Source organism: Vipera ursinii, assembly GCF_947247035.1.
Source record: "Vipera ursinii genome assembly, chromosome: 1".
In the NCBI taxonomy this organism is placed as follows: domain Eukaryota; kingdom Metazoa; phylum Chordata; class Lepidosauria; order Squamata; family Viperidae; genus Vipera; species Vipera ursinii.
Window position 1 is genome coordinate 121,392,131 of NC_139512.1, and position 21,633 is coordinate 121,413,763.

General features: G+C 44.9%; 1 protein-coding gene across 1 annotated transcript in view; it reads right to left on the reverse strand.

Annotated features, from left to right (window-relative positions):
* The window catches only part of CTDSP1 (CTD small phosphatase 1), a 28,503-nt gene extending 26,427 nt beyond the window's left edge, over positions 1–2,076 (reverse strand). Inside the window, exon 1 of the mRNA XM_083362111.1 lies at positions 1,559–2,076. Within this exon, the coding sequence (XP_083218237.1) occupies positions 1,559–1,625 (67 nt within the window). The 5' untranslated portion in view covers positions 1,626–2,076. The remainder of the gene's footprint in view (positions 1–1,558) is intronic.
* Positions 2,077–21,633: the final 19,557 nt, after the last annotated feature.

Sequence of the window (21,633 nt, forward strand, 5' to 3'; positions counted from 1 at the left end):
TTCCTGCCAAGTAAGAGATCAATCCTGAGACATCAGTAAAAACACCCCATTCAGCAACTCTGGCTTCTCTCCAACAGAGGAGCCTTATGGCTGATTTACTAACACCTGGCACAAAAACTGGCTAGAGTGCAGTGTCCAGTCTCAGCTAGGAGATTTTGTCCACCCCCAATTTAAAAAGCCAATCTCCACCCTCCAGTCCTTACTTTCCATCCCTCCAAAGCAGCAACAGTGAAACCCACAGCTGGAAACATCTGGAAAAGTAGCTCCCTTGCAAATGAACGGCCCAGTTCTCACTCTCCGGAAAAACAATGACTGACAGACAGTTGGATGGGGAGAGGCAACCAGGATATTGGGGGAAGGGAAGGGGGGGGAGGACAGGCAACAGGATGCCGTTTGCACTAAGTTTCACTCTTGCACACTCCAGATGGCTCTGACTACAACTCCCATTCTGCCAAGAACATGAAAATTGTAATCCGATCCCTGGAACCGACCAGATTGAGGAAGGCGGGTTGTCTGAAAGCTCTGAATAAAACCTGTTGCTGGACTAATACTGTACAGCCTCTGCCATAATATTCGGCGCCGAGGAGTTGGAGTGGGGGCAGCAGAGGCACCCAATGACCCTAGCTATGCACCCAAGGAAAATGTAGGCCCTTCCCCTATCCCCACTCCTTCCAAAGGATCTGCTATGGTAAAAGAGGCCTTTTTGGCCGATCCCGACAGAAGCGACCGCCGTTAGGTTTCGAAAGCGTGCGCGGACTTTGCAATCATTCCTAGAGAAAATTCACGCACGTGTGCAAAGCGATGGCGCTGATCTCTCGACGCCCAGGCATCCAGGACGGGATGGGTTCCCCCTCCCCCGACACCCACACCCAACTTTGCTTCCTCCGGATGCGTGAGGCCGCAGCTCCCACCGCCCTTACCCACACTCACGGGCGCACGGAATGCAAGTGTACCATCCCGCGGGCTCCGGGTTGAAGACGGCTCTGCCCGCCACCAGCGCCCCGTGTTAGGGAACGGCTGGAATTCGCGGGACGCGGCGTAGACGGGGGTCGGCGAGCATCTTCAAGCCCAGAAGAAACGCACGTGTGAAGAAGACATTCCGTCCGCCCCTCCGCTCCCCGCCCCCACCCCCCCCCCATTCCCCCGCACCCCGCTTCGGCTTTGCCACCGGAATCTCAAATCCGGAGTGACTCCGGAGGCCCTTTGGGGAAAGTCTGCAAGCGTCCCTCCCCGGTTAGAGCCGTTGGCACCAAAGGCTGCGGGGCAGGGCGACCCAGCGCTTCTCCACTCCGAGGGGCGAAGGCGATCTGTCAAACCCGAGGGGGCCGCCGGGCTTCTGCAGCTCCGCTTTGGGCGACCTGTAGAGAGGGGGAGGGAGCGAGACTCTTCCCACCCCAACCCCCCCACCCCACCCCCAGCATTTCCCCCGAGGCAGGCAGGCAGGCAGCCACGGACCCCAAAGCATCCGCGCCAGTGCCCCGCGTGGGAAGAGGAGGAGGAGGAGGAGGAGGAGGAGGAGATGGAGGGGGGGTTTGTTGTTGTTGTTAAGAATGCTTACCTTTCTCCTGCAGAGGACTGTTCACCTCTTCCTTGCTAACCTGGGTGATGATGGGTCCGCTGTCCATTAGACCAGACGTGCAGAGCGCTCTCCTCCTGCCTCCGACCGTCTCTCCGCCGCAGCCGCTTCGGGGATTTTTCCGGGACTTCACACCGATTTTTTTTTTCTTTTCTTCCCCCGGTTGCTTTTTTTTTTTAAAAAAAAAAAAACCCACCAGCAGCAGCAGCGGCGGAACGGAACGGGGGAAAAAAAAAAGGAAGGAAAAAATAATAAGAAAGAAAAGGAAAGAAAACGGAAGAGGGGAAATGAGAGGGTGGGGGAGGGGCGGGGGGAGACGGGGAAAGGGAGAAACAAAACAAAACAAAAAGGGGGAGGGGGAGAAAAAAAAAAGACGGCGGCGAAGGAAACTTTGTTACAACATGGAGTTCCCTCTTCACGGGTTCTGATACAAACATGGAGCCCAGGCGCGGTTTCAAGCTGCCCCTTAAAAGGGCAATGGCTCCGGCCGGCCGGGACAGCCACCAGCGGCGTTGTGGGGAACCAACCGACGTTGCAGCTGCTCTCCTACCAGCTGAGGGTCCCCACCCCGCCACACATGTGGGATCGCTGGAGGCGAAACGGGGTGGTGGTGGTGGGGGAGAAAGGGCGGCGGGGTTTGATTTTCATCTTAGATCTGCCCTGGGCAGACGCTCCAAACTCTCGGCTCTTCGGCCTTTCCTTGCAAAGCCCTTTCTGCGGGGCGGCAGCGCTCGGCAAGGCCCGAGTGGGAGGGTGCGGTTGGATCCGCCGGGGGAATCTTTCCGCCTCGCCTAATTTGGGAGCCAGGAATTGAAATCGGGGGATCCACCGCTGGTCTCCAGGGCTAGGATCGGTTTTCGGAGCGATTCTTGTCTGCTCTTGTAAGAAGAGCGGCCAGGAAGGAAAAAAGATTCTGACACTCTCCTAATCAGCTTTCTCCCCCCCCCCCCCATATTGGCCTGATGGGAGGATGTGCAAGCTTCCTTGTGGGAATCTTTGCCTCATTTGTCAAGATGGTTTCCCGAAACAAGCAGAGAGTCTGTCTTAACATTCGAGCAAATATTACCGGTTTGGGATTCTGGTGAGAAGGCCTGAGCATCCTTTTCAGAGGGAATTTTCCAAATGTTTTCCAGCCTATGATGGGTCATTGTTCCAGAATAGCAATCTTCCCTTAGAGTAATTAATTCACCAACCTTCCAGACTTAGTGATTTACTCAGGAAGAACTGTCAGAGCTTGTGGCTGACCTTGCTGGGCGCCAGAAATGGCAAGAAGGCTTGCAAGAATAAAATGAATTGGTCTGCGGGAATTCACCTGGCTCTTTAGCACCGTGCATTGCTTTGGCAATTAAGAAATGGGTCTATCTAAGGGCCTTTCCAAGTATTGAATAGCTGTCTGTCTTGACCCACCAGAAAGCAACTGGCATAACATTGCTTGTGCTGTTGCCAAGTTGGCCTCTATTACTTCTGTTTCCAACCACTGCCAGTCTCTTGGCTCTCTTTTCCAAGCTAAGAGGTGACAAAGCTGAATAGATATTACACACCTGGAGGCTGGCCTTGAAGGTCATCAGAACAAGGAAGATAGTGTCACTTAATGTCACCGGCTGACCGCAACATCCTGGGGAACAGAAGAGAAGAAAAAAAAGAGGTCGCCAGACTCTGTGGCACAGTTGGGGCAAATGCAGAACAGACTTAGGAGGGTGGGTGACATTTTCTCAGAAGGGGCTGGATAGAATCATAAGGCTGGAAGCGACTTCAGAGGTCTTCTAGTCCGGCCCCCTGCTCAAGGCAGGAGTCTTATGCTGGAGGTGGGGCCATGCTTTTTAAGCAGCAAGAGGGGTTGCAATTCTCTGTTTAATAGGGTCCTTTCCCAGCTCAGTCAGCAGCTAATTTGCGTCTTGAGCAATCCCCTCCTTGGAGAGGGTAGCTGCCCTCTGCAGGCTGGATCCACAGGGAGATACCTCTGATTCACACAAGAATCTTCCATGAGACCGCCGCCTTCCCAACCATTCTAGAGCATGGCTGGGGAATTCTGGGAGATGAAGTCCACAAGACTTAAAGTTGCCAAGGTCGGTCATCCCTGATCTACAGCATTTCTGTGCTGATGTGATTTGCCTGGAAGGACGTAGCCTCCCCTCATCAAGATGGCCACCTTGGTGCGGTCAAAATGCTGCTTGCTTTTTTTTTATGATGCACATTAAAAATGTGTTGCTCTAATTGCCACCATCCTGGCTTTTTTTTATCACATCCCATAGCTGCCTCTTCCAGAGCACATGGACGTTTTCTGTATGGATCGTTTAAAAAATGGAAAACAGAACCAGCAAAGCCATCTCTCAAATCAGCTAGAAAGCCACAGGGACATGATAAGGAGACAAGGTGGGGGAGGGGATGACAAAGTGGGAGTTCTGACCATTAAACAATTGCCTACTGTAGAAAAATGGAAAAACAACTTGAAAAATCAATCTTCACTGTACAGCAGAGGTCCCCAGTCTTTTGGGCACCAGGGACCGTTTACGTGGAGAGAGGTTTTTTCGTGGACCGAAAGGGGCGTAGTTTTGTGTGCTGCCTGCATCCCGCGGATGGGGTTTTGCTTGTTTGTACAGCCTGGTTCCTGTCATGCCACCGCATGGTACTGGTCCATGGACTGGGGGTTGGGGACCCCTGCTGTACATGTAATCCTCAACTTACAACCATTCATTAATGACCATTCAAAATTACAGTGGCACTGAACAAAGTGATTTACAGCCAGTTGTCCCAGTTATAACCGTTGCAGCATCCCCATGGTCATATGATCAAAATTTGGGCACTTGGCAACCCGGTATGTATTTAGGCAGCATCCCAGGGTCATGTGGCCACCACTAGCGCACCCTTTCCAGAAAGCTTCCAATGAGCAAAGTCAATGGGTAAGCTGGATTCGCTTAACAATCACATGATTACTTAACAATTGCAGTGATTCGCTTGACCATGACAAAAAAAAAAGGCTGTTAAATTGGGTGTCACTTAACAACTGCCTTGCTTGACAGTGAAAATTCTGGTCTCAATTGTGGTTGAAAGTTCAGGATTACTTGTATGTCCTCAGCAGCACAAACTCCACATGTCCTGGAAACACAAAAGGGCATCGATTGGTTAAATCTTAGATTGCTTGTGGTCAGGAAATGAACTTGATTTCTGGTTTACGTGACATACTGACCCATAAAAGGACAATGATTGGGATCATTGCTCACCAAAGCACAAATCACGCTACTGCAGCTTACCCTCACACACTGTGTGGCTTATTCTTAACATGTTATGTGTCACCTTCAATGGCGTCTCCAGATTTGTGGATTTCTGGAGGTATTCTGTGTGCAGTTTGGTAGAATATTCTTCAAAGAATATTGGGAGACCAATTTTGGAACAAAGTCTTTGCTCTGGCAATGTGTTTTCCAGCTCCGAGCCTTACTTGGACATCTTTGGGACATGGGTATGGGCAAGCTTTATTTTCTACAAGTATGCATACGTTCACATTATTGATAATGAGAAGAACAAAAATGACACATTCTTGTTATGGCAGTCTAAACTGAATACTGGGGTATTCCACACCCATCATTAGATAAAGGTTAGAGAAAAATTGTCAGCTTTTGCTCTGCTCTAAATTGAAGTCAAGCAGCTGAGATTCTGTCAGACCATTTGCATAAACACACTTGCACACATATGCACAGACCTATCTACCACACACACACAGGCTGGAAACCGATCTTTGCTCCAGCCCAAGGAAGGATTGGGGGAACTACTAAATTTGCAAACTGTAGGGCTTGTCTCTTTTGCCTGGGTCCTCAACTGTCAGGCCTCTTCACTGCCTGCAGAGTATCTGGAATGTGAGGAATTTCCTTAGAAATCTCCATTTCCCCTTGCAGATGTGGAGACGTTTCTCCGGTTTGTTCTTTTTTATGCCTCATTTTCGTTCCCACTTGTCTTTCAAGGAATACTGAAGTCTTTATGGGGAAAGGTGCCTTCTATTGGCAGAGTTCACAAATTATTTAACCCATGTTTTATTTATATCCATTTCTATGTCTGCTTGTCTCAACAATACGGCCCTGTGTTTTACTGACTGAAAAAGAATGTTATGCATTTGACGGATGTATTACGATGCAGGCATATACAAAATGGACAGGGCTTCAATCATGAAACAGTATCTGTCATCTTATAGTTTCTGACACACAGAATGTGGACATACCCTGTCTGTTTTCTTAGTATTAAATTTCTGAATAATCCCTTTCTCTTTTGATTAATAGTACATAGAGGTAGATAGTTTTTCATGGCAGTAAAATAAGGACATAATATGGAGACTGTAGGAAAAAAAACCCTTGCCAGATTAAGTTCATCCCCTCTTCTCCCCATAGAGAGCCACAGAGGTAACTCTTGTTCAACATAGCTTGTTGAATGACCCATAAAAGAGAGGGTTACACTCATCAAGTGAAGCCATAACGTTTATAATCTCATCAAGTGGCTGAGTTCATCCAACAGCCTATGAGTCACAAACAAGAAAACCATGTGATGATGGCTTAGCATGATATGTGAGCTCAGTCTGGTCACTGGTCTAAGCACTTCTATCCATCTGTTTGCTGATCATTGCTGTGTTCTCTGTTGAGGCAGAGATTTTTCTCAGGCAAAAGAGACGGAGGCATTTCCAGCTTGGTTGGAATGGCCAAGGATTAACCTGCATCCCCACCCTGAGCCACTGAATACGCACAATAAGTCTGCCCTTTCCTTCAGTGCTAGAATCGCATCCCAACCACAGATGGGGAAACAAAACCACTTCTGCCTGGTTTCCTTAAAAGGAAGGAAGACACAAAAATGAGAAGGAAATCAGGCAAGGTCAAAAGAAGTCATATTGTCAGATCTAGCTGGACAAGCAGCCCTTCTGGAGAACTGACTAGGATATCCAGCCCTCCCCACAGGAGTATGGCTGGATCACTCAGTACAGATTCAGAGTGAAGCAGCACCTCAAATTCTATATTCAGTGCCAAATAACATTTTTTTAAAAAAAAAACCAGAACCATAGAAATCACAATAAAGAAAAACCAGGAAGAAATCCAGTCCTCTCCTCTTGTTTCCCTGCAGGCATCAATGCCTTTGGTACAACAAACCACCATGATACCTAAAGGAGGGGGAAAAAAACTGCAGATGATGACATCATTATGCAAATGACATACCATTACAGAGCAAGTGACATGATATCTGACACATAGATGTAAGTCACAGCATTTGTTTGGCGGTGTCATTACAAATGTCATTTGCCTCCTCCCTCCTAGCTTGTACTTAGGAAAGAAAATATTAGCACAGAACAATTGCACAGAAAAGGAAGGAAGGAAGGAAGGAAGGAAGGAAGGAAGGAAGGAAGGAAGAAAGAAAGAAAGAAAGAAGAAAGAAAGAAAGAAAGAAAGAAAGAAAGAAAGAAAGAAAGAAAGAAAGGAAGGAAGGAAATAGAAAAAGGGCACCAAGAAATAGCATGGCTATGATACAAAAGCAAAGTGTTTTGTGTGATCTTAGCAGAGAGAGAGAGAGATGGAGGAAGGGAGGGAGGGAGAGAGATGTGGCATAGAGAGGTAGACTTGACAGTTCCATTTATGATGTTGCGCTGGGCAATAGATCTTGAATACCTTCAGCTGATTTGCAACCCAATTAACCAAGCTGAATAGGAAACATGAGGATTCAATATTTCAAGAATATCTGTCCCCCCCCCTCAGAAAATTAGTGCAAATACCATATTCCCACTAAGCAGGACCAATTAGTAGAAATATGGCTTTAAGTGTAATGTGGTAGGACTCAACCATCTAAGAAGCCCTCTTCTGGATCAGACCATGGCCCGTTGTAGTCTCCAATGCTGTTTCTCACATGGGCAAATGCAGGGCTTTTTTTTGTCATAGAACGCTCAGAACGGAGTTCCGGCACCTTTTTTGGATGGAACCTTGTAGGGTAGGCAAGGCGGGTTGTATGACACGTGTGAGTTCCGGCACCTTTTTCTTTTACAAAAAAAAAACAACTAAAAAAAACTGGGCAAATGGTATCCCTCTGGCACGTTCACAAGTGGGAGACTGAGACAGCTTTCTCTCCTGCCACCTGCCACCAGATTTAGAGGCAGGCTAGCCTCTGGAGAGTGGGGAAGGCTGCCTCATAGTGTTTCTGGTTTGGCTTCCACTAACATTTGTTTGTTTACTTGTTTTAATTCAGCCCACTTTCTAAATATCCTACAAAATTGTCAATATATTTTGATTATAACTGGCTAACAGCCTGGGCAAATTTCTGAACACGTAACAGTTAGCTTCCTAGATATACATCAGCAATGTGGGGTTGTTATGTACATTCTCTATGAAATTTTATTCCTAGGAATTATCTTCGGTATCCCACAAAGCACGCTGACTGATGTTCTACAAATGGAGGCAACGGGAGGCGAAAGGAGGTTCATATTTATTTTTCTAATTGTAAGCACATTTCTCCAGTTTTTCAACTGGAGAAAAAAAAAACGTTCACGGAACAGCTTGGAACAATGAGCGAGGGCTTCCCCTCAACTTTATATCCTAAAGACTCGTCTGTTGCAATAGGAGACAGTATGCGTGGTTGTCGCTCCGGAAATTACTTTTCTAATGGCTGCAACTGAGCTGGTTGCCACGGTGAATCAAACGCCCGAAACACATTTTGCTCTATTTTTCCAGCCCCACTGCCATCGGGTGCAACTCTACGCTTCTTCAACCTACACTCGATTGAGAACTGGGGCGGGTAGTGGAATGTGTCAGTCCTAAATCTATAGCTCGTGCGTGGTTTGTGTGCGTGTGTGTGTGTGTGTGTGTGCGCGCGGTCCCTAGTGCAATACAGCCATCGCCCTTTTAAGGGAGGAGAAATTCTTCGCATAAACAAGCTTTTGGGCCTGGAAGCTGGACGCCCCGCACTTGGGAGATTCGAGAGGAACGGGCGGGAAATAGAGGCAAAGGAGACACTGGGTGCTAAACCTTTGTGTGTGTGCGGGGAAAACCTATCGCACCCCCCCCCGAAACGGTTTTCTTTTTTCAGCGAAAGCGGCCATCAAACCCGGGTCGCAACGGACTGGGAGGCACCGAAGGGCGCTTTTGGAAAGACGGGAGGGGAGGGGAGACTTGAAACGGTCAAGGGAGCGTCTTTCAAGAATGATACGCAATCGCGGGCGAAACTAACAGAGGGACGGGGAGTAACCCACGCGAGCAATGGAAGTGGGATGCCCTGGGTGCAAAAAAAGAAAAAGAAAAAAGCACCTTAATCCACAGCTTTGTAGCAACCTGCAACATTTTCTCCCTTTGGGGCTGGCATACACAAGATTCCTCCCAATTTAAATATAAGGAATCGTATTAAAAAAAGCCTCCACGGATGCCCTTGGGGGAGGTTGGCAGACGGGGGAAAGAGAGAGAGAGAGAGACTGAGAGAGAACTCTCTCAAACGCCGAAGGGCGCAAAGACCCTTTTTAAAGAGTGTGCAGACGCGCCAGAACCTTCACTAACTTTGTTTGGGACGCTTCAATAGCGCCAAGGATGGCGAGGCAGGATAGAAGCGGGTCAACCCCTGCAGGAAGCATGTATGTTCCTCTCTCTCTCTCTCTGGGCTGCCTTTGCGTCGCTTTCCTTTATTCCCGCTTGCCTGGACGTAGAGTGGGTCCTACAGCAAGGGATCGATTGCAAATTCTTTCCCTTTCCTTGAGACGCACAGGGCTAAAATCTCGACTTGGACCTCGCCGCTCCGCCCATGGCGGGCGAGAAAGGAAGTTGTCAAGTTTTTTTTTTCTGCTTCAGGATCTCGGTTCCTCCGGCCCAGATCGACGGATGGGCGCGCAGTGGCATCTACTCCATCCTACATAAACTTTATGGATGGATTTCTTCTCGTGTTATATTACCAGATGTCGCCCGAAGTGCTGGAGGATAGAAGAAGGCCTAGAAAACAACAACAGGAACACAACAATGTCTGGCGGCCTGGATAGCGGAGTGAAGATTTCTATTCTTTGCTGCTCCTTATGATACAAGAGAGTGGAATGGGCCCCTTGGGTGTGACATAATGACTGCTGTTGCTTATGTCCCCGGGGGCTCCGCCTCTCTTAATTGCTGTGTGATTAATTCCAGGGCTAGCGTTCATTTGTGCAACTGTCTCTTGTAGCGGGCAGTTCCACCAGCTTAATTGTGCACCAGGAATACAGGTAGTCCTCAACTTACGACCACAGTTGACCCCAACATTTCTGCTGCTAGGCGAGACAGTTGTTAAGTGAATTTTGCCCCCTTGTATGACTTTTCTTGCCACAGTTGTTAAGTGAGTCATTGTAGTTGTTAAATTAGCAATGCGGTGGTTAAGTGAATCTGGCTTCCCCACTGACTGCTTGTCAGAAGGATGCAAAAGGTGATCACATGACCGTGGGATACTACAATTGTAATAAATAGGAGTCAGTTGCCAAGCATCAGAATTTTGATCATGTGACCATGGGGATGCTGCAACAGTGGTAAATGTGAAAAACGGTCTTAGGTCACTTTTTTCAGTGCTGTTGTAACTTCAAACAGTCACTAAGTGAACTCTTGTAAATTGAGGACTACCTGTATTTCAAATTCTGTAGTTTCCGCTTCACGGCACACCAGTCATCTCAGGCCTTTTCCTGAAGAGTTCTGTTTAGGAAGCACAATTCCTGGTGACTGGACAAGTCCATGCAATTCTCTTGGCAAGATTTCACCAATGATTTGCCATTGACACCTCCTCCTCAGAGCTGAGAGGGAGTGACTGGCCCAAAGTCCTACAAATGGCTTTGTGCCTAAGGCAGGACTAGAATTGGGCCCTCTCCCAATTTCTTGTCTGGTGCCTTAAGTGCTATTGCCGGTAGTTACTCTACTTCATTATTTATATACTACAACCCAGCTATATAGTGTTTGATAGACACGTGGCTTGACAGGTTCCTATCCCAAATGCAATCGCAGAATAAAAAATAAATGGCAGCAGGGGGAGGGAAATGATGGATGAATAAAAAGAGGAAATGTGATTGTTTTAGAATTTAGATAGATGCATTTGGGATTATTGTAGCCAGAATGAAGTGTTAGCAGTATATATTCCTTCTAAACCTTTGGATATCAGTGCAAAGATATAGGCATAATGGTCAATCACTTTTTTTTAAAAGGTAGGTTTGGATGATAAGATAAATCTTTATTGTCATTTTTTTACTGTGGGCACACATCAGAAATGAAATTTAGTTGCCCGCTCTCAAAAGTGAGACACATACATGACACACACCTAACCATACTATATACAACATATGTATAGACCCACACCCCTACATATACATACCGGTAACAATAAAATATTAAATACTGTCCGTCTTGAATATATAACGGAATGAGGAAGCCTGAGTGTTCACAAGGTTAATGCTGTATGGAATGAACCTATGGTTGAGTCTGGGTGTTCTGCTACGGATAGCACGAAGCCTCCTCCTCCCAGAAGGTAACAAGGGGGCTGGAGGCTAAAACATACAGGGAACGGTTGCTGGAATCGGGTATGTGTAGTTTAATGAAGAAAAGGACGAGGGGTGACATGATAGCAGTGTTCCAATATCTCAGGGGCTGCCACAAAGAAGAGGGAGTCAAGCTATTCTCCAAAGCACCTGAAACCAGGACAAGAAGCAACGGATGGAAACTAGTCAAGGAGAGAAGCAACCTAGAACTAAGGAGAAACTTCCTGACAGTTAGAACAATTAACCAGTGGAACAACCTGCCTCCAGAAGTGGTGAATGCTCCAAAACTGGAACTTTTTAAGAAGAGACTGGACAGCCCTTTGCCTGAAATGGTATAGGGTTTCCTGCCTGAGCAGGGGGTTGGACTAGATGACCTCCAAGGTCCCTTCCAACTTTATTATTATTATTATTATTATTATTATTATTATTATTATTATTATTATTATTATTATTATTATTATTATTATTATTATTATTCAGATTGTGAAGAGGATGAATATTGTCCCAGATAATCTTACGGACCCTGATCAAACAACACTTCTGTGCTATGTCCTGGATGGGAGGGAGGGAACTGCCAATGATCTTTTTTGGCCATCCTCACCACTTTTGAATCTTGCGTTATCTTCCTGTCTCTTTGCAATCTGAATGATGTTCAGTTTTTGCTGTCCTATTTTCCAAACACAAATTCAGAGAGCAAGGATGCCATTCATGGGTACTTAGCATACAATGGAAGATAAAACATCTCTAATGATTCCTTCTAAATGCTTCCTAAATTGTCCTTTTATGCATTAGAAGAACTGCTCCTCTGAATTCTCTCTAGGGTTTTCACCAATTCACAAAGGACCACCTAATTAGAGGAATGTTAACCCTTGCAATCTATTTAACATAGATCCCTAAAATGCCACTGCTGCATGAGTGATAGCCTATGAACGGCAGCCCTCACAGGAGAGTATGTTGAATTGATTTTGCATATTCTGACTCCACCTGGAATGTATTAACTATGAGCTTCTAAGGTATATCCAGAGTATACAGTGTCTATGGAGATTCTCAATCATCCAGATAATGGTGGTTGTCCCAAAGGTGATTTTTTTTCCCCAAAAGGTAACTGGACTTCCTTGGGTTTTTTTTCTTTGAAAACATTTCACTTCTCATCCAAGAAACTTTTTCAGTTCTGAAGGACCAAACTGAATAAGCTTCTTGGATATGAGAAGCTAAACAACTTTCCAAAGGAAAAAAAAACCCAAGAAAATCCAGTTGCCTTTTGGAAAAAAAAAAGCCTTTGGAACAGTTTATAGTAATTCTCTTCAAAGAGATTTTGGGATTCCCCATTAGACAGGCCAGAACTGCAGGGCTCCTTCTGTACCTGTTTCAGCAACAGGATCAAAATAGATCAGAAAAGTGGGGAGGAATCCAGCCATATCTGTGTGGCCGTCTGTATGTCATGGGGCCTTGTCTTCCTGCTGAAATGAAATGTGGTTGCTATCCCTCTTTTGAGCCATTGGCTGAAAACTATAGCGGCATGAAAGTTACCATTTCCATTGCCAATCCTTAACCTGCCTCTGTTGCCTGCCTTTCAGCTTATTGCAATTTCCTGACAACTCTCCAAAGGAACACAAAACAGCATGGACATCTGCTACTAACTGTGGTAGTGAAACAAAAACAACATGGGCATTATAATGCCGTCCTATAAACACCACCCTTTTGTAATTGGATCCAAGTACACAAATCATGGGGGGTTGACGTGAGTTTTCTAACTCTGCCACCCCATGACAATTAACAGATTTTATATTGCTTAAGGCTGACCTTGTATGGGATTGGAATAAAGAGAAACATAATTCCTTAAAGCTGGCACAGGGAAGGACAATTAATAGCTGTCTCACTTATGGGATGGAGAAGATGAAGACAACATTGTGGGAATCAGCAGAGAAAGGACATCACCAAACCATGTTTCTGCCTGATTAAGAACAAGTTACAGTAGTTCAGAGGATTTCAAAAGATTTCAGGCCATAAAATGTGTTTTTAAAAGTATCTTGGGACTGCTGATCAAGAAGCGGAGCTGTAATAAGAAAATGAATGCCCTTTTTTGTTATTACTTTTAGTCTTTCTTCAGAACCCCATCAAATTCTCATGGAATTCCAGATGATTCCACAGAACCCTGATGAACCACAGGGATGGTCAACTCAGCCTGGCATTTTTCAGGAGAAGCAATTCTCCCATACAGGACTGTTAGTTCTTGAGTTATCAAGTTTTGAACAACAATGTCTTTACTTAATGATCATAATGGGGACTTGCAACTCTTGTTGCTAAGTAATGTGGTTAAGCAAGACATCATGTGACTTCACTTCTACCATGTTGTTAAGTCGCACATGGTTGTTAAGTGAGACACCATGGGACTGCGACTTGTGATTTTTCAGTTCTGCTGGCTTCTCCCTCTACAACATACATTGTAAGAACTGTAATAGCCACCATATAAGACACACAAGTAGAAGACTAGCAGAGTGAATCCAACTAGCAATCAGAAGACATGATGAAAAATCCTTATCCGACAACACATGATTCGAATCAGCTATAATTTCAACTGGGAAATTGGGCATCCCTAGATCAAGCTAACTCCAAAAATGTTAGGGAATTTCTGGAAAGCTTGGCATTCAGAGAAATTGGCCATCAATACACACATAGAAATAAAATAGTTTTACACCATTCAAAAGAGACAAAAAGCCAAGAGGGAAATAAAAACATCAGAATACATCCTCTCCAGCATCCTATATCCAGATAAGCAGGGATGAACACAAGACAAACAAAATACCCTTATCAAAAAACATCTAAAACATACCCTACCAACAGGCAGGGCAAACTACTGAATATAAATGGGGCAAATCTGTTTACTCACTCCCTTGCACTGATGACCTTACCTAGACGAGTAATAAAAACATCTGTAAGCAAACAGAAATTCACAAAAAAATAAAAAGTAAGGGGAAAAAAGGAAATAAAGTCATTATGCCTTCTGGCTTTCTTTTTATTGAGTAATCATCATCTTAATCTTTGCATATCCTTTTTGGGTTTTTTTTAAATGTTCCTTAAATGTGATAAGCCAAACTTTTTTTTAAAAAAAATGCCCTTCAAGCCACCAAGCTTGAAAATGAGAGACCGTGTGTTCTAGGCATGAAAGCCAGCTGGGTAATTTTGGGCCAGTCACTCACTCTTAGCCCAACATACTTCACAGGATGGTTGTTGTGGGAAAACTAGGAAAAAGGGAGCATTAGGTATGTTGACCACCTTGGTTTATTTATATATATAAAAAATGAAGGTGCAGTAAAAATAAACAATTAAATGCAAATCAATAAAAATTTAAATGTGTTAAACCAGCCAACTGTATTTTAGCCCAGCATCAGCACAACTTCCATTTTGATCTGCTGGGCAAACCTAGAATTGAGTGAAGCTAACGGTGGATAAAACTCAGTTTAAATGTTCTCCGCTCGTATGTGTAGAGTTAATCCTGAAGGCAGCACAGTTAGATTTATGGCCACAATGGAGCTCAAAATTTCTGATGCTAAGCAAGGAATGTATTGATTTTTGCCCCATTTTCCAAATTTTTTTTGCCACAGTTGTTAAGCAAATCACTGCAGTTATTAAGTGAATCATACGGTCACTAAGTGAATCTGGGTTATCCCATTGCTTGTTGGAAGCCAGCTGGGACACTTACAAAGGGGGATCTCAGGGTCCCAGGACCGTGCGACTTACCATAAATACATACCAATTGCCAAGGGCCCAAATTTTGATCACATGGGGATCTTGCAATGGTTTTGTGAAAAACCCTCATAGATCACTTTTTTCCAGTGCTGCTGTAACTTCAAATGGTCACTAAACGAATGATTGTAAGTCGAGGACTCCCTGTACAGTACAGGGAGTCCTCAACTTAACAAGAGTTCATTTAGTGACTGTTCCAAGTTGCAACAGCACTGAAAAAAGTGACATATGACCATTTTTCACACTTACGACCATTGCAGCATCCCCAGGGTCACATGGTTTACATTGGGATGCTTGACAACCGACTCACATTTATGACGGTTGCAGTGCTCCGGGGTCATGTGATCATCCCCTTTCGTGACCTTCTGACAAAGCCAATGGGGGAAGCCAGATTCACTTAACAACCCTGTTGCTAATTGAACCACTGCACTGATTCAGTTAACCAAGGTGGCTGATAAGGATGTGCAGAGTACCTCTTGAGCTAACAAGAGCTTGCACAGCAAAAGAGGATACTGAGAGTAGTCAAGTTTACGCAGCCACCACACAGATACACTGAGGTGTGTAAAAAAGTTTTACTTGTGGAATAATACAATAGCACAGTCCAAGAATAAATCAGTCCAGGTCATACACAAGTGAAGGGATGATAGCAAATAACAATAGCCCAAGGATTATCCAATACAGAGTCTTCTTACCAGTCCGTAAGTCAAAACACAGTTCTTCAGGTTTAGCAAACAGTAGCAAACCCACAAACCACAATAATCAGCAAGTAACAGCAAACGTAACAGAGAGAATAACAGAGAGAAAGAAGCTATGTCTCTAGCTCCCTCTTATGGCTGTTGGAAAAACAGCGTTGGCCAATCATCAGTCATTTAAAGTGATACAATACAGTATCTATTACAACAATGCAATCATAGTTTATATATATTGCCAACCCAACCAGTTAGGCCATAGTCATCTACCTAACAGTGGCAAGAAAAGTTATAAAATGGGGCACTTAACAAGTGTCTCACTTAGCAACGTCAACTTTGGGCTCAATGTGGTCATAGGTTGAGGACCACCAGTAGTTGCTTCAACCCATCTCCTGCTTTTTCTGAGGATTGGAGCCAGCAGCAAAAACTTGCTTAACTCTGCTGTGAAAATCCCATTCATTTCTTAAGGTTGTTTTTCTGAGGCCAGCAGGAGCTGCACCCTCATCGCTTCCTGCTTCTTGCCTATTCCCACTAAGGGGGCCTCTGAACTGGTTGCGTTTCATCAACCGCTTCTTTCTTCCCTCTCCAGGCTTGTGAGTGAAAGGCCGAATCAATGGCTCCTGCATGCTTAGCAATTCCTGGCTTTTCTTTCCCTCCCTCTTCATTCATTTCCTGACTCTCCTTACAATGCCCGCATTGATGCCTGCCTCTTTCAGGGTAAACAGTAGTGCTATGTGGATGTGGAGGGCTTTGGGGAAAAGGAAAAAAAAAAAACCAGGGCATCAGCAGAATTGTCCTGTGTCAGGGAAAAAAAAAAATCAGAGTCCGCGGTTTCAATGTCTAGGGAGAGGCAAATGGCAAAGGGTCGTTGTGTATGGTATTTAGTTTAAGCTGTAAATGTAGAGATTTTTTTTATGAAATGCTTTTCCAGTGGCAAAGATCAAGAGGAAGAACCCAATGTGGTACATAAAATAAAAGGAAAAAATTAGGCCGAAGAATATTTACACTAGCCTTTTTTCAGAAAGAGCAGTCTATCGTTGCTTGTGTCATCCTTCTTAGGGCAGTCTGTTTTTGTCCCTTTTTTTTGGCACTGTTACTTTTCTAGCCTCCTGCAGTTGAAGCTGTTGAAGCATCTGGATGGAGTTCTCAAATAGACCATTTCAGTAGGTGGGAGAAAAAGGCTAGAGCTTCATGCTATTGAATCCTAAGAACTCTCCGATTCTGAAATTAGAATATGCTGTGAAAATGGAATGCTTAATTTATTCCAGCTGTACAAACATTGGCTCCCCACATAGAATTTGGAAATATTTGGGTTTGGATAACTGACTAAAACCTTTTTAGTTTGCAGAGAAGTTTTCGATCCTACAGGTTAGGTTAAAGCTATATCTAAAAGGAGGTGTAACATTTGATTGCATGGTTATAAATGCCATTATTTTTTCTGACACCTCCTCTGGTGTGGATGCATCCCTGCTCATGTTAAACTATCAGCAAAAGGGTACAAAAGGCTTCTCTGTACAGGTAGTCCTTGGTTCACGCCCCCAGTTGGAACTGAAGGGTTTGTCATTAAGCAGTGCAGTTGTTAAGCGAAGCATCACATGACCACACCTGGTTTTACAACTTTTTTTCCCTGCAATTGTTAAGCAAGACGTTACATGATCATGATTTGTGACCTTCCCCGATGGCTTCCTCATTGATTTTGCTTCTTGCAAGTCAGCTGGAAAGGTTGCTAATTGCAATGACATAATCCTGGGATGCTGCAACCACTGTAAGTACGAACTGGTTCCCAAGCGCCCGGATCACAATCATGTGAATGTGGGAATCTTGTGATGGTCAGAAGAAGTGTGAGAACCAATTGCAAGTAACGTTTTTCACTGCCATTGTAACTTTGAATGGTTGCTGAATGAATGGTTGTAAGTGAAGGATTACCTGCAGTGATCCTACTTTTATAGAACCCAGTGTTTAATCCCAGATCATATGTATTTTAATATGGTTTAGAGACTGATGAACATGTCTCTCATTTTAATTCACAGGAAACTCACTCTTTATTCCACATGGCTATAAGCATATTCCAGCCAGCTAAAGCGGAAGGTGGCGAAATATCCAATAATAACCTTTGGTTAACTTCCTTATTGAGTATTATAATTCTGTCTCATATAAAAGCTGCTTTTCAGTATACGCAAGGCAAGCATTCCTGTCAATTTCACCGTCAAAAGGCTGTATCGGTAGATTTATAAAGGCTCAATCTAGAAGCTTCCGGTTTTATCACATTTGTAAAAAGTGTGTTGTGGTTCTGTCTGGAAAGACCTCAGTGCTACATGTTCAGAGGGCATTTGTCTGTGAGAGCTGGTGCACATGATAAAGAATTCCAAAAGCAGGCAGTGGGCGCCCTTGTGAAATGGTCAATGGAATGGTAGTTTGCCCATTCCTTTCATGAAGTTCCCAGAATTCTACTTGTCACTCTTGCCCATAGGAATCCTCTACCTGTTCTGTTACTTTTACTCTGGGCAGGTGGATGCCCTTCAGAAACTCTAGGTTGTAGTTATACATATTTTCTAAGTTCGGAGACCTCGTGTTGTGATTCAGGGTCAGCCTGTGGGTCCGGCAGCCGGGTCGGATGACTCGGATGACTCAGACGAGGGGGAGGAGGAGGGTGTTGAAGACGAACTTGCTGATGATGGCTTGGAGGCTTCGCAGAGCCCCCAGCCAGGCCCCTCTTACTTGGTGGAGACTCAGCTGCGCGAGGCCGACAGTGCAGATGATGATGACCCACAGCTGGCCCTGTTCAAGGACGCCCGACGCAGGAGGCAGTCAAGCAGAAGCAAGCAGAGAAAGGCTGTGGGACTCCTCGGAAGGAGGCACAGGGAGGCCACGCCCTGAACTCTAATAAAGGGAGTGTTTGGGGAAGGGCTGGTTGCTGAAAGCAACCGCTCCGTTTGAGGATCAAAGTTCCGGTATCTTGTTTCATGTTCTGTTGTTTGTTTGTGTATTAAACTTGGCAGACGCTTTCCAGCCTCAGACGCTTTCCAGCCTCTGCCGTTTGTACAGGGGTTGCCTTTCTGCAAGGCCGGTAGCAGGCTGGTACAGAACACCTCTGTGGAACATACAGGCTTTCCTTGGACTACACATAATGCTGGAGGTTGCTGTCTTTTTTTTAATGAAAGAAAACAAGGAGAAAGCCCAGGAGCCATCAACGTTAGCCCCATTAGGTGCCATGTTGGAGACCGCAGGCTTAGAGAGTTCTTCTTGAGCAGACAGGGTTAATATTAGGGACCATGATGACTTCCACATTTATAGGAATAGGCATAGGACTTAGAATTGGAATATCCTTTATTGGCGAAGTGTGATTGGACACAGAAGGAATTTGTCTCCAGTGCATAAGTTCTCAGCGTACATAGAAACAAAAAAGTGATAAGTCATAGATCATAAATCATAAGATACAAACAACGTGATAATAGGAGAAGATAGTAGGAAAGATGAGAAGATGAAGATAATGGCAATATAGCCCTATTATATGGTTAGATATCCTTAGGTGTAAGAGAGTGCTGCGGGAATTAGATGTTTAGCAGAGGGATGGCATGGGGGAAAAAACTGCCTTTGAGTCTAGTTGTTTTGGCGTGCAATATCCCAGGGGCCCCCAACCTATGGTCCACAGCCCAGTACCGGGCCGTGGCCTCTTGGCCACTGGGCCACATGAATAGCTGGCAAGCCCTCCCCATTCGTAGTGCCACAGCGCAGGCGCTAGCAGCCCTGTTTGCACATGGACGGGGGTGCTAGCACCCCCACCAGCATCATGTGGGCACTAACAGTCCATTTGTGCATGTGTGTGGGTGCCAGCGGCTTATTTGTGCATGTGTGCAGGTGCCAGCAGCCCATTTGTGCATGCACAGTGCTGCAGGTGCATGTGCCCCACTTGCACTTGCGCACTAGCGCCACTGCCTTGTGGACACATTTCCCTGCTCCTCCCTTTCCTTCTGGGCCGCCAAGCCAGAACGATTGGGGAGCTCTGCAATATCCTGTAGTGGCATCTTGAGGGGAAAAATTGCAACAGTTTAGGATGTGAAGATGTGATGTCCAGGATGTGATGCTTTATTTGGCTCAGAGGCCAATCTTCCAATTGTGGGGAACTAATTTCCCTGCTCTTATCCCCCTGGAAGTCACAAATCCATAAGGGGAGAACAGTAATTTGAAGCCATACTGGCTTTTTTATTTTTATTTTGGGTACTCCTGTCAGAAGCAGTGAAGCACTTCCAGGTTGAAAGGATTAGCTGATGAAATCACCATTGCCCAGGGGATGCCCAGCTGGCATTGGAGTGAAGGACAAGAGCTCAACTCTGCCCCATGGGAACTCTCTGGTCTTGAACATGGGCTTGCTAACCTCCTGCCCAGTGTCCCAACCACTCAAGCCACCACACTCCTGCCGCACTGGCTACCTGGATCAATCTGTAGCTCAGTTCTCAGCTGAGGCCTTCTGGAAAGGCCTCTGACTGCGAATTGCAGGCTGGAGCTCCATTCTCAGCTGCAGAATGAAGCTGCTCCTTTGGCCACAGAAGAAGTGGGCTGAGGCGAGGCAAATGTCAATCCAAGGGAGGCCTGGCTGCAATGATAACTCCACCCCCCCCTTTGACCCCAGCTTGATTTTTAGGTTTGCATCTTGCCCCCAAACTAGGGCTTATTTTTGGGGTAGGGCTTATATTAGGCCGACCCTCAAAAATCAAGCTAGGTCTTATTTTGGGGGTAGGCCTTACTTTCGGGGAAACACAGTAAGTGCAAAAGACCCGCAGTCTGGTGCTCAGAGTAGAAAGCTTAATCCCTGCAGAAGGCTAATTGGATAGAAACATTTCCAGGGGCTCTTAATTCACATAGAAAGGAACTGGAAAGACTGCAGGAAACATGAAGAAGGATTTCAGTTTGCACACCAGAGCACATGAAAGAATATCTCTCCTCATCAGGAGAGGTGAACTGAGGGACCTCAAGGGGAAGATCTTTTGGGAACCTAACTGGACATGATCGATCAGAGTGGAAATACTGTGGCACTCTTGAATGACTTTGGACTAATAATCTCATCATTCCTGACCATGTTGAGTATTTATTTGATTTGAGCATTTGTCTTCAGGTATCTTATTAATACCACCCAGTTCACATCTTTTGATTCTTGGAAATCACTTGATAATCCTTTTACTGAAAAAAAATGTTATTTAGTCTAAAACAATGTGGGGATGGGATAGTACAAAATAGCCCCAAAACAACAGTATTGGTGTATATGGTCCCAATTATTTCCATGACATAACTCATCAGTTTAATGGAATAAAAGAGTTAGTTAAATGAATTTAGAATTTCTGCACATCAAGTTGTTTTCTTGGACAGAAGAACAGGTACAATGATTAAAACTGATAACTATTCTCACAGATAAAGATGGCAGTCCAGTCTCTTCTTGAAAGCCTCAATTGATGAAGCTCCCACAACATCTGAAGGCAAACTGTTCCATTGGTTGATTGTTCTCACTGTCAGAAAATTTCTCCTAATTTCCAGGTTGAATCTGTCCTTGATCACTTTCCATCCGTTATTCCTTGTCTGGCCTTCAGGTGCTTTGGAAAATAGGTTGATCCCCTCCTCCCTGTGTCAGCCCCTCAAATATTGGAACACTGCTATCATGTCTCCCCTGGTCCTTCTCTTCACTAGAATAGATGTGCCCAGTTCCTGTAACCGTTCTTCATGTTTTAGCCTCCAGTCCCCTAATCATCTTTGTTGCTCTTCTCTGCACTTTTTCTAGAGTCTCAACTTTTTTTTATAGTGTGTGGAGTCCAAAATTGATTGCAGTATTCTAGGTGTGGTCTTACTAAGGCTTTATAGAGTGGTATTAGTGCTTCATGTAATCTTCATTGAATCCCTGTTAATGCAATTTAGGATTGCATTGGCTTTTTTGGCTGCCGCCGCACACTATTAGATCATATTTAATTGATTCTCCACTAAGACTCCAAGATCCCTCTCACAGTTACTGCTATTAAGCACGGTTTCACCTGATCTATATATGTACTTTTGTTTTTTCTTGCCTAAGTGTAAGACTTTACTTTTCTTTAGATTGAATTTCATTTTGTTAGATAGGGCCCAGTGTTCAAGTCTGTCAAAATCCCTCTGGATCT